Raw genomic sequence first — 17,500 nt, forward strand, 5'->3', positions numbered from 1 at the left:
CCGATTGGCAAGACAGAGGGACCGAGCTGGGAAGGATGTGCTGCAGGTTCGGGTGATAAAGGACGCAAATGGGAATGTGCTGACGAGCGAGGAGAGTGTGTTGAGAAGGTGGATGGAGTACTTTGAGGAGCTGATGAATGAAGAAAATGAGAGAGAGAGAAGGTTGGAAGAGGTGGAGATAGTGAGTGAATCTGGAAGTGGGGTGGATCAGTGAGGATGAAGTTAGGACTGCTATGAAGAAGATGAAAAGTGGAAAGGTGGTTGGCCCAGATGGTATACCAGTGGAGGCATGGAAGTGCTTTGGAGAGATGGCAGTGGGGTTGTTAACCAGATTGTTTAATAAAGTCTTGGAAAGTGAGAGGATGCCGGAGAAGTGGAGATTAAGTGTACTGGTTCCGATTTTCAAGAATAAGGGTGATGCGCAGAGCTGTGGAAATTACAGAGGGATAAAGTTGTTAAGCCACACCATGAAGGTGTGGGAAAGAGTAGTGGAAGCTCGGTTGAGAGGAGAGGTGACGATCTGTGAGCAGCAATATGGGTTTATGCCAGGAAAGAGCACCACTGATGCAATGTTTGCTTTGAGAATGTTGATGGAGAAGTATAGGGAAGGCCAGAAGGAGTTACATTGTGTGTTTGTGGATTTAGAGAAAGCTTATGATAGGGTGTCAAGAGAGGAATTGTGGCATTGTATGAGGAAGTCGGGAGTGGTGGAGAAGTATGTGAGGATCGTGCAGGATATGTATGAGGACAGCGCGACAGCGGTGAGGTGTGTGGTAGGAATGACGGACCGGTTTAAGGTAAAAGTGGGATTGCACGAAGGATCGACTCTGAGCCCTTTCCTGTTTGCAATGGTGATTGTCAGGTTGACGGATGAGATCAGACTGGAGTCTCCATGGACTATGATGTTCGTGGATGACATCATGATCTGTAGGGAGAGTAGGGAGCAGGCTGAGGCGAGCCTCGAGAGGTGGAGGTACGCACTGGAGAGAAGGGGAATGATAGTCAGTCGGAGTAAGACAGAGTACATGTGCGTAAATGAGAGGGAGGGTGGTGGTATGGTGCGGTTGCGAGGATTGAGGTGGGGAAGGTGGATGGGTTTAAATACTTGGGATCAACTGTCCAAAGTAACGGAGAGTGTGGGAGAGAAGTGAAAAAGAGAGTGCAGGCAGGATGGAGTGGTTGGAGAAGAGTTGCAGGAGTGATTTGTGACAGAAGGGTAGCTGCAAGAGTGAAGGGGAAAGTATATAAGACGGTAGTGAGACCAGCTATGTTGTATGGTTTGGAGGCGGTGGCACTAACAAAAAGACAGGAAGTGGAGCTGGAGGTGGCAGAGTTAAAGATGCTGCGATTCTCGTTGGGAGTGACGAGGATGGACAGGATAAGAAATGAGTATATTAGAGGGACAGCGCAGGTAAGACGGTTTGGAGACAAAGTGAGAGGCGAGATTGAGATGGTTTGGACATGTGCACAGGAGGGAAGCGGAGTATATCGGGAGAAGGATGTTGAAGATGGAGCCGCCAGGCAGGAGGAGAAGAGGAAGGCAAAAGAAGAGGTTCATGGATACGATGAGGGCGGACATGCGGGTGGTTGGAGTGTCAATGGAAGATGTGGAGGATAGAGCGAAATGGAGACGGTTGATCTGCTGTGGCGACCCCTTACGGGAGCTAGCCGAAAGAAGAAGAAGAAGAAGAAGAAGAATTTTAATGAGAAGATGGAGTTCATGGGCTAATTGGATAAAAAAAAAAAACTTTTTTTCTTCTTTTTTTTCGCTGTTTTCATCAAGTTTAGTTTGAATACAAAGCAGACACAGGCAGGCATTAAATAGTGATGCTTTGTAGTTGGTTATATATAACCTTTAATGCGATATTCTCACAGGGCAGATTATGTGGACAAGGAATATGGCTATGGTGTGACCTTCAGCGGTGTTGGACAAGGCCCACCTGGAACTGAGAGCTATGGCTTCTGCACACAAATTGCAGTGTTCAAAAGGAAAGGACCACCTTTGGCACCTTCATACACCAAGCTCGTTGGACTCGATTTACCTTATGACATGGTAATGAAGCTTTTTTGCACTGGAAAAGTACTTTATTGTTTGCATTTTCTATCAGCAGCACTCACTGTGAGTGGTTTGATTTTAATCTGTGAGATTTTTCTACCAAGTTGTTTAATTCAGGAAGACATTACAAACCTGCATCATTGGAATAATTGTTCACATTGATTCTAAATAATCACCATATCCGATACAAAACCTCATTATGAAGCTCATGTCATATCACTTTGCAAAACCTCCAAACTGTGCAACTAAAGGCCCGGTCACACCTTGACGTTTTAGCCAGCGATGGCAACGTATTAAAATGTATCTAAAACGCTGGCTTACGTTGAACTTTTGATGTTTTTTTTAAGATTCGGACTTATTCATAGCGACTTGGTCTTATGTATAACGCATTGGTAATGGACACAGAACGTTTCGTTGTGTTATAGATAACTTATACCAACGAATGCTGAACCTGTTGTCGGCCTACACAACCGATGCCCAACGATAGTCTAACTTAGGCATAGCGCGTTGCACGCATCGCCGACGATGTCGTGACGTAACCTATTAAAAGGCTGACGCACAACGATTCGAATCATAACTGCCGTAGAAATGGAAGTGTCAACATCGCAGTCACACCTTGGCGATCTTGCCAGCGTATGCCGACCTAAGAAAAATGTGTCTAAAACGTTGGGGCACGTCAAATACGGTATGAGTAAGTTTGGTATACGTGAGTAGAACGCTAAAGTACGCTATCATACGTCGGTAGTAAGTAGAGTACGTCAAGAAATTTTAAACATGTTCAAAATTTTACGATGTACTCGGCGTATGACACACGTTCCGCATGCGATGGGGATAAGTTTTACACACGATATGTGGACGCTTACACACGTCTACAAAGGCTACTTATAAGCTACTCATAAGTCAAACACGTCGCGGTAATGTCTTTTTTACGCGAAACTTATTTCTAACTTATGTTTGACGTGCTTTGAACCAATTCTTTACGTAGTCCCAACACACATCGACGTATGTAGACGTATTCCAATGACGTCTTCCGGTCGACAAAAATAAATAAATCAACGTGTTTCTAGCTTACAACTGCCATATAAAGACGTGTTCCCAGCGGTTTTGGGAATTGGTATATAAAAATGCTGCTCATAAAAGGGGAACCCAACAGTGTTTTCGAGTCCTTTTTGAGTCGATGTCCATGTCAGCAGTAACACTATCAGTATCAGTATTAGTAGTAGTTTGTTCATGTTGGCAGTAGTAGGTGAGTGTGAGGGGGAGGGTGTGGGTTATGATGGATCGTCCTTGCGTCCGCGTGTCCACGGGTAGGAGACATCTTTTCACCATTGTTCAAAGTTCTTCGCGGCTAATTTTTTATGGGGCTTTTTCAACAATGAGCTATGGCTTGTTTTTACGATTTAGGTCTATTCATAACGGATTGGACAAATGCACAATGAACTAATAATGTGCATAGAGCGCTTTGATTACTTATAGATACGATATACCAACGAATAATTATCGTGAAGCCGGCGTTCACAAACTATGCCCAACGATAGCCTAACTTATCCATATCGTGCGGCAGTTTATCTTTGCCGGTGACGTGGGGTTTGCTATTCATAGGCTGCCACTCAACGATTTAAATGGCTGCATCTCCACTATTGAAAGTAGACGCTTGCGCTTAACAATTGGATTTTTTTTACACTCAACGACTTTTAAACGGTACCACTCAGCTATTTTCATTGTTTCCAATGAACGATTTAAATTGCTGTCACTCGCCTTTGTTTTTTGACGCTGGCGCTCGGAAATTTTAATCGTTTCTATTGAACGTGCTAAATCGCTCAAACCCCACTATTGAAAGTAGACGCTTGCGCTCAACAATTGGATTTTTTTTACACTCAACGACTTTTAAACGGTACCACTCGGCTATTTTCATTGTTTACAATGAACGATTTAAATTGCTGTCACTCGCCTTTGTTTTTTGACGCTTTGACGCGAGACATCGAAGTGTGAACATCCTCGTCATGCCGAAGAAAAGTTTGAAGAATGCTGCAAATAAGTGTCCTGGCCGTGGCCGTGGACGCTGACGCAAGGACGATCCATTATACCGACGTCTTTCAGCCTATGAGTAACTTAAAAGTAACGTGCCAACAACACGTTAATCATAGGTTAGAAATAAGTTTCGGGTACGCTAAACATTACCTCGGCGTGTCTCAACTTATGATTAACTTACAAGTAGCATGTGTTGACGTCTGTCAACGATTGCAGACCGTGCATACAACTTGTGGCCAGCATAGCGGACCGTGTGAGTCATACGCCGGCATACGTCGTGAAATTTCAAGCATGAAAAAATTGAGGACAACCAAAGAGTACAACGTTTAAAGCCAGCGTACAACGACGTATGGCAATGTTTTTCAGCGTGCTCTCAATGTTATCAAAACTTACCCATAACGTATTCAACGTGTGCCAGCGTTTTAGAAAAAAAAATCAAAAATCAGCATACGTTGGCTAAAACGTCAAGGTGTGACCGGGCCTTAAGGTTTGCATTATTGCCAGCTTATTATTGTTGTGATGGCCATGGATTGATGTTACAGCATAAAGCCTTTGCATTGTTTTGCCTTGTTTTTGAGCCTGGCTTATTACCAAAGGGGCGAGAGAGGTGTGCGTGCTTTTTGTTTGTTATCTCCATATGCGGGTTTCAGAAGGTAAGTATATACGTGTGTATGTGCGCATAAAAGTTGCTGTTGACTGCTATCTCCACAGGTGGGTGGGTTTCAGGAGATGGCACAGAGACCTACCAGGTCACTTTCTGTGTGTATACAGATCTAGTCCAATGTAATATAATTTACATACCCCAGCAATGCTCTGCAGTTAAAACCTTTCTAGCTTATTTTTCTTTCAGAAATGAAATTGGAAAAGTTGTCTAATTTCACAACAACCAGTAAAAATGCACAGATTTTGTGCAACATCTTCAGCCACAGGAAATTGTTTCAAGATCTTATACAGCATTTTGCTCAGACCATGGTCTCAACTAATGCGTTAAGGTACCTTTGTCACATTTTGAGCTGGCTCAACGAGCCAGTATTCTAATATGTGCACTGCAAGGCCTGCTGGGCTCCACTGGTGGCCTTAGGCACACAGTTCCACAAAGTTGTCTAATCTAACAATAACACCATTGTGCAATTTAACTAAAAGTTAATTTTCGTCCTTGAATTTGGATTACATCCAAGTTGGCAACACCCATTGCTGAATGAGTTTGTCCGCACATAGATCTACATCGTTCATTCTAAAGCATGTAAAATTTCAGACTTTGCAAATTATTAGTTTCCAAATTAGGAATTATTCGGCATCAGGATTTGTTTTCAACCAAATTTAATTAAAGTTAGATGCCTTTACCTACTTACTCATATAGCTGGTGTTTTTACATCATTAAGTTATTGCACTTTGTCTTGAACAGGTGGCAGAGATCACATTTCCAGACCAGGGAGGAAACATCGAGGCACATACCCCTCACAAGCAGCTTCGCAAGAAGAAACGAGGCACATGGCACTGTCGCAGAGGGGCAAGTGCATATCACAACAAACCATCTCCATAAACAGCACCGAGTGAACGTCGCCATCTTCTCTCATTCATAAATTGATTGCATTTACATAAAATTTTCCATGATGATTTCACTTTATTTCAGGTTCTGTCAGTATATGTTTGTACAATAATGGAGGCTTTCATTCACACCAACAATTTGCATGATAGCTACTTTATTGTTCAACCAATACTTTATTAATGTTGCAAAATAAAAGTTAATGGAGGGTGGGAGGGATGAGAGGGTGTTAGAGTGGGGTGCACATATTTAGACCAAAGCGGTCATTTACAATCCAGTAACAAGTGGTCATTATCAGAAGGGGATGTAGCTTGAGTACCTTTTGTGCGAAACGGATATAAGCTCGAGATATCTGCCCTTGTTCTTGGGCAGATCGACTGCTGGATTCAAACTAATATTCCTTTTGGTTGGCATCAAGCGGCAATGTTTCACACCTGGTTAATGGCAAATCCATAACACAGGTTTAATGCACCTGGCAAAAAAAAAAAAAACCCAAAACAAATAAAAAGATTTGAAACCAAAATTGAATTCCTTTTTAGACTTTAGTCTCACTTGTAATTAAGAAAACCAAATCTGATATGAAGTTAGGCCTGCAATTTTTTTTTTTTTTACATTTGGGTATACAAAAGCAGTCTTTTGTTTGAACACTACAGTTAAAGGGGGCAAAACAAAACACAAAACACCAGTCCTGCTGGATGATTTTGAATTATAAAAAGGTTGCAATCCAGCATTTCAACATCTTGTACAAGAACAGGAAAAAAGTAAATGTGCAGCCATTCACAGGTTGACAAATCCCATTTATACAAAACAGGCAGGAGGAGGAAAAGGATAAACTAAAGCAGGAAAGGTCACTTCTAATGCAGGTGTGCACAGCACAGCCATTGTGACCAGGTAGCAGAAAACGTCTCACATTGTGTCTGACACAGTTCTAACCCACCTCTCTCTCAACCATAATTTTTATGGCAGCACAAGACTTGCTCAATCATTTAAATGTGCATCCATGGAACTCTACGTTTTCCAGCATGGTTTAAAAAAAAAATAATGAAAGGAAGTCACAAAAGCTGCAGTGCAATGACACACAGAAGCTATGAAAGGTCATTGGCAGAAATGGGCAGCACTGCTTGGAGGAGGAGGAGAAACTCCCCCAAAGAAATGGCAGAACAAACCATTGTCAATTCTAAGTCAACTAAGGATCAATAGGTAAACATTGGTAAACAAGAGAATATTCAATAATTTTTCACCACTTTCAAATACGAAGAGATACGGGTTAGAAAGAGCAGAAGTGTCAAATGCCAAGGGGAGGAGGGAGGTGGTGGGTGGAGGTAATCAGTGCAATATTTTCATTATATGTGGAATGTGGAAGGTCACAGCAGCTGGGAATGAAGCCTGAATGTCACAAAACTGAGCAGATGACAAATCGAGCAAAGTCGTGGAGGAGAAGTGGCCAACAAGTGCAATGACTCGCCCCTTTGGAACGCCGGTCACTTCAGCTCATGGAATGGACAGCTGAGCATTCCTCCTGCACATGCATATTGGAGGCAAAGGCAGGTATTGGTCACATCTATCTACACACGTTTAAAATGCATTGTGTTTAAAATGCATTAGAAGTAACCTTTCCCTTAGCCTCACGATGATTAAAAACATACAATGCACTTTGAGGCATGTTATTTCCCATCAGCTGATCAATGGCAAAAGCTTCTTCTTTTTCTTTTTTTTTTCCTTAAACAATGAACAGTGCTGCTGTTTTTAAGGTCGTTAAAACAATTGAGTTTCATTTGAGCTTTTCTTTTTGAACTTGCAATTATATCAGAACAACTTTGCTCAGCAGTGAGAAGAGTCGATGCTGATGATTTTATTTTTTAATGGGACATCAGTATTTCATGCATTAGAATTATCACGTGTCAAGGGTTTAGTGAAAGAAGAAAAAAAAATGGGTGGACAAACATGCGGACACACAGGTCTCTGAATTGTAACCGTGAAAGACTATATTAAAGTTGAGGTGCACTTTCATCTTGCATCTTACTTGCACCGCACTTTAATACCCATGCACACCTCTGTTAGAGTCATATCTCAGCTGAGTATCGTGTCTTTCCACCATTCTTGGATGAAACAAGATTAATTCCAAAGACACATTATGTACCCTGGAACTAGGTTTGAGCCAAGAGTTGATGCAGTTGAAAGGACCATTTGTAAAAGTTCAATTCAAATACAACTGCATTCTAAAACAGGAGGCCTGCATGTACCAAAAATATTGCAGATTGCACGTTACAAAACAGGAATTTCCATTTGGGTCAAGGATATGCATTCCCAACTGGAAAGGGGTAGCCCAGCAAAACAACATGAACCTTTGGGGCATCCCTATCCAAGTACATACAAGGAAACAAATTTGACTCTCATCTCACCCCTTCTACTTCAATGCCGTTGTTCCATCTTTCTTCACCAACAGCCTTAGACCCTCATCTGGAAAATCCCCAAATACAAACACAGCAAGATTGTGAAATGATTATAGAGATCTTTTTTGTGCAAGTGTCAAAATTATATCCCTCAATGTTTATAGCAAACCCTTCTATTGCCCATTAGTTATTCGACAATACAAACATCTACGTAAAACCAAGGCTCAGCAGAATCGGAAATCACTGGACTAACTCGATTCAATACGTCTCGATTTACAATGTCTTTAGGTTAGGAAACAATTATTTAACACAAAATGCGAGAAACCATGAAGAATAGCAATTACAGCTGATAACGAGCAGAATTATCATTTCTAAGCTGGGACGGTTGATGTGCTTCCCTCCCTCTCAAGAAGACTTTTTTTAATGGAAAACAAAAAATATGGCAGGCCTTGGATAAATATGGCAGGCCTTGGATGAACCTGATTTTCATTGTTTCATTCCCACATTTTTTTTCTTTTGCACAAATTGAAAGGATATAAATGGAATAAAACAATGTTAGGTCTATATGCTTTATTGCAGTAACATGAAACCCCTCGCTATTGGGAAGATTCTTGACAAGTCCATGATCCCTGCACAGTCCTGGATGAAGACCCTTCGGTGGTCCAAACCTCAGACCTGAGCCTGGTATATCGAGTACTATACTAGTTGGTGGGACCTTCAGTTTTGAATGCTTTCACAATCAATGTCCCTTAATCCATTTCGTACCTTCTGAACTCGTGTCATCCATGAAGTCTTGCGTTTGCAGAATCTGATCGATGATGTCGTCAGCATCTACTCGGGTTGCATTGAATCGCTTTGACTTGTTCTCCACGCTGTCCTTCCGCCTGGCACAGCAATGCGGAGCAACAGACAGAGATTAATGGACATGGCCTAGCATATACAACAGAGAGATAAATTGTACCAATTTGAATACGAAAAGTTCTTGCAACACTTTAGAAGGCACAACATATTTGTGCGAGTGTTTATCCAAAAAAATAATAATAATAAAACGATTCAAACACATGCAAAGGAATATTGCACGATGACCATTAAAACCGTCACCCCGCCAACCTTCATCCGCTAACACAAATCAACACATGGATAATGGCTGTGGAACTAACACATGGTCATTTAATACCCCAGGATTATATTAAGGTATTTTCCCTTGGCATCAATAGTTTCACTCAAATTACTTATCTGAAAATAAAATTTGGGCACTCAAGGTCCGCCAACAACCTCCCTTCTGGTAAAACTACCAAAATCAAGAATCGCTGCTCACCTTCACTCTTTCATTCCTCTTTTTCCCACCTTTGGAACAAACTCCCGCACTCTCTCCAATCCCACTCTTCCTTCCAAGTCTTCAAAACAGCTGTTCACCACCATCTCTTATCTTCCTTCCTCTTACCACAACATTTTCTACCCTTGTTAATCCACCCCAAACCCACCTCCTTCAAATTCCCTGTTTTCCTTCCTGAAAGTCCCTGTCGTGTAAGGACCTGAAAGTCCCTGTCGTGTCTATCTTGTTTGCCCTGTGTGCCCTGCCCCATCCCCTCTCCCTTCCACAGATCTCATGTCTCTGTTCCCCACTGGGTTTTTTCCCTTCTCTCTCCTACCCTTCTCCTGCTCCCCTTGTTGTGTGTTTCTGTGTGTTCGCTCTCAAACGAGCCTCGACAGTGTGAACAAAAAAATATATATACATATGGAATTATGACAACAATTACCTCAGTTTTTATATCAGCCATCTTGGCTCTCTTCAAACAGTGTCAACTGCATCTGTTTTCCCTCCTGTTGCATTTCAACATGGTTATTCAGTGTTTAACCGTCTCCTGGCAGCATTGTTTTGTAGGTGATGCAGGGTTCTCGATAAATCAGTGGCAGATCTCAACCCTCCCATATGTATGCAGCACATGGCTGCTGGTTGCATCATTTGCTAAGGGGCACAGCTGTCCCCTGTAGGTTAGAGCAGGAATTTGTAATTTGTTCAGGGTGCCAGCGATGGCTCGCCTACTCTTCATGAAGGACACTGTGGGATCATTCATGTCCACCAACTAATGCAGGTAGAAGGGATGCCCAGTTTAACATCCATCGAAGGGATGACACACATTGATGAATCACCCTGCCTGTGAAACACTGGGATGACAGTTATATACTGTAGAAAATATGACCAGCTTATTAGGATTAAAATACAGAAGTAGCACATATTCGATTCTGTCATTTGGCAACTTGATTGTGAGACATGTCCTGCACGCAAAAATGAATGCATGTGCAATCGCGAATATGCCGAGCTGAGTTAATGCGGAACAAGGTCAGAAAAGATCACAAACTGGAGGATGGCAAGAAGAGGTAGATGTGGCAGGGAATGTAGAGATAAGGTGACTTGTACTTTTACAGTACTTGCTGATGTAAATGTCCAACATATGATACAAGGACAAGCTCTTTTACAAAGGGCATCAGAGAGCAAAAAATGTAAGTTTTAACAATTAAATTCAAGGTACAAAATAAGAATGATATTAAAAGAAAAATATACCATCAGAGATGGGGAATCCCCTGCCATTGAATGAAAAAGGTCATACATATTCCAGATAATAAGGGAGGTGAATTGGAAACAAGACACCATTTGGTCATCATCTCGAAAAAGTTCCCCAGGGGTGAGGAATGTAGAAACTAAAAATAATTGAAATCAGATAAGCAGTTTTCCATTTATTACAAAAAAAATTTTTTCAACATGGCCGCCCCAGTCGGCCATCTTGGATCCGGCCATGCCCAAAATCAATAGGGTTCTTCCTTTTCAGGTGGTACATGTGACCCAAATTTCAAATCGATATGGCGAACAGTTTATGAGTTATCGCACTCACAGCTATAAATGTTGACGCCCGGACGGACGGACAGCCGGACGACCTGGGTGACAACAATATCCCCCTTCCGCCATGCGGCGGGGGATAAAAAACTGCTTGGGATGTTCTAAATGTCCTTGAATTGAGAAACTTTAGTCCAAGAAACACCAACTTAATTTAATATACAAGCACAGATTATAATTGGAGAAAAATATTTCCTGATTGATGATGCAAATGTATACTTGTACGTTTGAAAACTTGGCATGTGAATTTATTTGAGTATCTCAGAACAATAACTGTTTGAATGCTGCTCATAATTAGTTTCAGGAAGATTTTGGGATTTAAATTTGTAACAGATTAAACAATTTAATAAACACAACATGCTGAAGCTGTGACCGGCTGAGGGTGTAAAGACTATCGAGCTGAAATCAAGATGAAAAAGATGGAAGTAATTTCAAGGAAGCATAACGGATGGCGTACCTGTACCTGTCCTGAGGTGGTGGAGGTCGGGGCGGTGGAACTCGCTCATGATTGATACTATCCGATAAGCTGCCAATTCCCGTGGATCCACCGCTCTCTTCAGATGTGTTTCGTCGGTGAGTGAGATCACTGAGGCTTGAGGCACGCGAATGCTCAGTGCTGTAGCCTGGGCAGTAACATGGTAGGCCTGTCGCCATCAGTTAAGACAACAGTCCTGACACATGGTCAGCAAAATAAAAAAAACACCAATAACTTGTCTCAGAGTTTGAGGTGAAGCATTGAGACTCCAGAAGATGCTAAAAATATGTCTATCTCACCATAAAATGTAAGCATCTGGCCCAGTTATTAAATTTAGGATTATCAAGTGTGTGTGTATGTGTGTTAGTCCTGGGGCTGATTCTCAGAAGGGGCCTAAAATGAAAGTTTACTGCACCCCCCTGCCAACATAGGTTTTATGTGTTTTTCTTGTTTATTGATCTATAAGGTGATGATTTGAAAACATTACCCCTTCTAAAAAGTGTCCATTCGAAGTTTTTGGGGGCATTTTTGATACCAGGTATACCCCTTTACCGCTAAAATAGGTTTTTTGTGCTTGGGATGGGTGGGCATATTACATTGCAGTTAGGTTTGCTCAGAGTGCACATGGACACATTAAATACAAATCCAGGTGTTTGATTTTGTTTTAGGAGATATTTTCGCTAGAAATTGTGCGAAAATAATGTAAAGATTGTGTGAAAATGATAAAAAAAAAAGTGTGTGAAAATGGTAAAAAATTGTGCAAAAATTATCAAAATTTTGTTAAAATTATGACAAAATACGATGTTTTGTCACTAACATCATAAACTATTATAGAAATTCGCATTCTAGTATATTTCTTGATGTTGACTGTTGCAAATAGTGTTTGGTGCTTATTCAGTGTGAATTGCATTTGGTGGAGTATCACGGCATGTATTGAGAACTGGATAAACCCTTTCCAATCTGACGAGCAGCTGTGCCATTTGGCTTCTGGACACGTGGCAACCGAAGATGTAAAGCGAGACCTTTTGGATGCTCGTAAAAGAGGCGTAGGATCACTGAGGACATTTGCAGCAGACAGATTAGGGAAAGATGGAACCAAAGACTTCTACGCTACTCTACCACAACTGCAGCTGAAGACGTTCGCATCCATGAAGAAGAAGAGACTGGGGCATGACACATCGCACGCCAGCGTCCTGAAGTCAACAAGAGACATGTTTGGTCGTCTCCTTGTGATTGGTCAAAGCCGTGAACTATCTATGGAGAAGCTTCTGAGTTACCCACTTGAACCGCTCCCACTCTCAATCGCCACGCCAGATGGAAGTCCAGTGAAGACAGTCAAGGCTAAATTGCTCAGAGCACTAGAAGACAATGTGCAACCACTGACAAGTATCCCCCTGGATGCTACCTGGGTGCTTGACGCAATGGCCATCATCCATTCAGCAAAAACGGCACCAAGCATGACATACAACTGGCCTCTTCACTCTTCAACACCATCACATCTGGTTATCCAGCTGGTGCGCGCAAAGACTGGGTAGTTGACACATACCCTGATATATCCATTAAGATCGCGGAGCGCAACCTGAGAAGCGATGCTGGTATGGAGAGCCTCAAAACCAAGATCCGCACAGGAACACAGAAGATTGACCAGCAGCTGAACAAGTCTCTGATGAGTGGATCCTTCAAATGTGCCCTGACAGAATTCCTCCTGAATGAGTGGTCCAAGCCAGAGTATGCTGCACAGCTGGGCCAACAAGCACTGTTCGTGACAGTTGGAGAGAGGTGCTTCAGGTTGAAGGCCAATGACCAACTAACAGAAGTCCTGAAGGCAGAAGTGGCTGAACTGAGATGCACACACGAAGAGGCAGACACCAGGCTTTTGCTTCACACAGCCCATGCAGCTGATCACGGTGCTCCTGCTGTGATCATCAAGTCCCCAGACAGTGATGTTGCAGTCATTGCCCTTTCAGTCTGCCATCGTATTAGCTCGCAGCTCATCTTTTGCACCGGCACACAACAGCGGACCTGCTACCTTGATCTTACAGCTATGGCACATACCCTGGGACGTGATATCTGCTCTGCTCTCCCAGGTTACCATGCCTTCAGTGGCTGTGACTCGACCAGTGCCTTCACTGGGCGTGGAAAGCTGTCAGGACTCAAACTTCTAAAGATCGAAAATGAATTTAGAGCCACTATGAACAGCATTGGGCAGTCCTTCTGTCTGTCAGTAGCAGAACTCGCCAGAGGAGAAGATGCCATCTGCACCCTATATGGGAAGAAGCAGCACAGTAGAGTCAACGAACTGAGGCATGAGATGTTTGGCGCGCATACCACAGACCCATGCAGCCTTCCGCCCTGTCAAAATGCAGCCGAGTTCCACCTACGTCGTGCCAATTACCAGGCTGCCATTTGGAGAAGATGTCTCAAGAACTGCCCACATGTACCCACTCCACATGGTCATGGCTGGGATGTAGCCGGGAACGAGATCACCATCAAATGGTTAGATGTTTCTCCTGCCCCGACGTCTGTCATGGAATGTGTTAGCTGCCGGTGTCTGCGTTGTGCTGACCGGAGGTGCTCCTGTAGACAGAATCAACTAAGTTGCACCAGAGCATGGAGATGCAAGCCTGACCAGTGCGGAAATTCCAAAGAAACTATCGTTTCCACTGGAATCCGACGATGAGACAGATGACGAATAGGACATTGAACAATTCATATTAATCCAGTTTTTCTTATCAGGTAAGTAAGATTTTGCTTTGTCTATAGGTCTTTTAACCTTATTTGTCTGAAATGGGTCGTCTGAAACCTTATTTGTCTTAACACGGGGTCTGAAATGGCATGGGAACGTGCTAGAAACATGAAACTTGGCCAGTTGCTACTGCCACATGCTTATTTTATAAAAATGAACTCATTTTAATTTTTGCCTCAACAATGAGCTAATTCTGACGTCAAGAATAATTAATTTTGGCGAAATTCCATGTTTTTCGCAGGTAAGTTTTAGAGTAAGAACCCCCCCCCCCTTAGACAAATTGCTCCCAAATTTGGTACACGTTTTTAGAAATGACATCGGATAAACGTCACCAAGTTTCAAAGTCATACCTCTAACCGTCGTGACGGTATAGGCAGAAAACAAATATGCCCCCCCCCCCGTATAAAATAGGGTTAATATGTGTATTATTCAGTAATAAACATGTTTTTCAGGGTTTCGATAAACGTCCATGCAGGTTTAGTAAAGTTACAATGCCTCAGCACAATACAAAATGCTTCCTGAAGCCAACAATATTGTCCTATACGAATGCTTCAATACTCAATACTGCAAAAAATGTCAGGTTTTGCCAAAATGTATCACTATATGAAATGGCTTGCAATGGGTCATTTGGACACTTTTTTTAAAGGGGTAATGTTTTGAAATCAGATGTCTATCGACGATATAACATGAAAAAACCATCAAACCTATGTTGGCAAGGGGTGCAGCAAAACTCAAAATTTTGGAATCAGCCCCAGGACTATGTGTGCGCGCGCGCACGCACGCACGCACGCACGCACGCACGCACGCACGCACGCACGCACGCACGCACACACACACACACACACACACACACACACACACACACACACACACACACACACACACACACACACACACACACATACAGGGTGGCCTGAAAGTCACTTAACCCTTCCCAGTGAAGCATTGTTCTTGAACTCTTTTAATATACAGGTTTTATTGTGCTGTACTTACAATAATTAATTTGTCATTGTATCTGTATGTGCTCCATCATTCTTCTGAGTCAGTGATTCCGCATACCATAGCGGGCGAGGGGCGAGGGCAGAGGGGAAGGGACGGAGGGAAGTGCGAAAAATTTATCAGGGGTAAAGTAACTTTCGCCATATATATATATATATATATATATATATATATATATATATATATATATATATATATATATATATATATATATATATAAATAAAAGCCTGGTGTTGGCGCAGTGGTTAGGGCAGCGTCTTGGGATCCAAAATGTCCTGATCCCGTTGGGCCACTGAATTAATACACCAGGGGGTTGACTCAGCCTGTCATCCTTCCGAGGTCGGCGAAATAAGTACCAGTATACTGGGCAGGTGTATACCCCGGTTAAAATAGGTGTACCATATCACTGTGTTGTAAGAGGCGACCAGGGTTGCGTCAGGAAGGGCATCCGGCATAAAACGTGCCAAATCACTATGCGGATCATACGGATGATCCGCTGTGGCGACCCCTCACGGGAGCAGCCGAAAGAAGAAGAAATATATGTATATATATGTATATGTATATATATATATATATATATATGTATATGTATATATTTATATATATATATATATATATATATATATATATATATATATATATATATATATATTGTCATGGAGGTGGCTGTGTTCGAACCCTGCTCCTAACGGCAGTTGTCGCAGGGGTGCTGGGGTTCGAATCCCACTACCTAAATTTGTGGTAGCCAGGCGGTTAACACCGACCAACCTCCCGGGATGGTCGAGCGGTCTTTATTCCGAGGAGGTGGACACGCTCATTGACATGGATTTCAGTGCGCGCTCGAAGGGTATGGTGGATGGCAACGCCGCTATATGGGGAAGACAACAGAGTCCACTGAGGGCAATGGCGGACGGAAAAGGAGTACTCGGAATGGAACGGAAGGAGGATTATGGAGGATGGACAGCACGAGTGGGGTTTGATCCGTGAACCACACTACAATTACACGAAATGTGGTTTCTTTAAAAGGGAATACATTTAATGAAATACAAATATTTATGATGACAACAACGAAGATTAAATGAAACAAATATAAGAAATAACTTCTATGATTGAGGCCTCGCACACACAGATGCAAATACAGACAAAGGGTGACAAACGGAAATAAATCCTCACTTTTTAAAGACACTGGTACTCAGCCTGGCCAAGGGCGAGCCCTCGTCAATCTGGTGTTGGGGAGCTTCATCCGGCACATGTACTTGCAAGAAAAAATGTCGCTGTCTCTTGTCGAGCCCGGGAGGAAGGTGCCTTCACCATCCACGTGCACACGCAGACAGAATGGCGCTTCACTTGTAGCAGCTTTCCAAACGCAGGCTCACAAAGTGCCAGCCTTCCTCTTCCTGAGCGGGTATCACCTGCCTTGGGCGGTTCTCACGTGCGCGTCCCGCTGAACCAGACGGGAGCCCTCCACACACTACACATGCAAATCTGTCCAGCACCTCCTCCTTCGGCTCTGCTTAATCTGCTCTGCTCAATCGCTCCAGACGTGCAATCTACCCTGCTCCATCTGCTGTCTCCGAAGCCCCCTCGATAAGCACCCCTTGCCTTTGATCCTCCTCTCTTTATCATCCTCTCTCTCCTCCGCCCCTCCAGGGCGTGGCCTGCTCGCCTCCAAACCCGTGAAGGCGGGGCTTCTCCACCCTCTGCCGTATATACAGGGGGCTGCAAAAGTAGGTATACAGTCAGGATTATACCAGAATTATAATAGTGGTGTGAGGATTCATTTAATACTAGAATTCATTTAATTTGAACATTTGAGGAATTAATGTTTATTATTGGTATGTTATTATTGATATGCTTGTATAATCAATAAAATACGTTTTGTGTGCACGTTTTGTTTTTCATTACTGTATACCTACTTTTGCAGCTCCCTGTATATTATATTGTTGTGGTTTCCCACCCGCTCGGCACGCGGGCGACCGCTTTTAGCCATTCGCGGCCGCTCTCACCCACCGGACGGGCAATCCTCGTCGCAGCTTTCGGATCAACGCCGAAATCCAGTGACGGGTGCGTTTTTAATCACACCGAAAATCAGCCAACTATTCTGTCCACGCGCGACAGGGTCCGATCGCCGAATTGTCAATTTACCTAAGTATGCGCGTAGACAGAAATGCCGGGGATTTACACCTCGACGGAACCCGTACGGAAACGAGCCGCTTAAGCAGCTCGCTCCGTTTGCGATTGCCAAGCGGATTATCACCAAGCCCGTCGGACCCGATTCTGTTATCGGCTATAAAAAAGCCAGCTAATATTCCGAACTTAATTATGGCAGTTGAATTGAGGGAAGGACGCAACGAGCA

The 17,500-nt window shown here is 43.0% G+C and overlaps 2 protein-coding genes across 12 annotated transcripts in view; one reads left to right on the plus strand and one right to left on the minus strand.

Moving 5' to 3' along the window:
• Positions 1 to 6,141, plus strand: part of HENMT1 (HEN methyltransferase 1) — a 50,227-nt gene extending 44,086 nt beyond the window's left edge. For all 3 annotated transcript variants that reach the window (XM_085881564.1, XM_085881562.1, XM_085881563.1), the window contains exons 6-7: positions 1,876 to 2,053; positions 5,493 to 6,141. In XM_085881564.1, the coding sequence (XP_085737690.1) occupies positions 1,876 to 2,053; positions 5,493 to 5,630 (316 nt within the window). In that variant the 3' untranslated portion in view covers positions 5,631 to 6,141. The remainder of the gene's footprint in view (positions 1 to 1,875; positions 2,054 to 5,492) is intronic.
• Positions 5,774 to 17,500, minus strand: part of LOC147026295 (early estrogen-induced gene 1 protein-like) — a 94,259-nt gene continuing 82,532 nt past the window's right edge. For 4 of the 9 annotated variants that reach the window (XM_085881572.1, XM_085881571.1, XM_085881574.1 and 1 more), the window contains 4 exons: positions 11,380 to 11,566; positions 8,792 to 8,910; positions 8,036 to 8,093; positions 5,774 to 7,152 (listed from right to left, as the gene is read on the minus strand). In XM_085881572.1, the coding sequence (XP_085737698.1) occupies positions 8,041 to 8,093; positions 8,792 to 8,910; positions 11,380 to 11,566 (359 nt within the window). In that variant the 3' untranslated portion in view covers positions 5,774 to 7,152; positions 8,036 to 8,040. The remainder of the gene's footprint in view (positions 7,153 to 8,035; positions 8,094 to 8,791; positions 8,911 to 11,379; positions 11,567 to 17,500) is intronic. The other 5 variants (XM_085881570.1, XM_085881568.1, XM_085881566.1 and 2 more) reach the window with 5 other exon arrangements.

This window comes from Eptatretus burgeri, chromosome 5 (genome assembly GCF_056783735.1).
Source record: "Eptatretus burgeri isolate ZD-2024b chromosome 5, Ebu_testis_v1, whole genome shotgun sequence".
Lineage (NCBI taxonomy): Eukaryota > Metazoa > Chordata > Myxini > Myxiniformes > Myxinidae > Eptatretus > Eptatretus burgeri.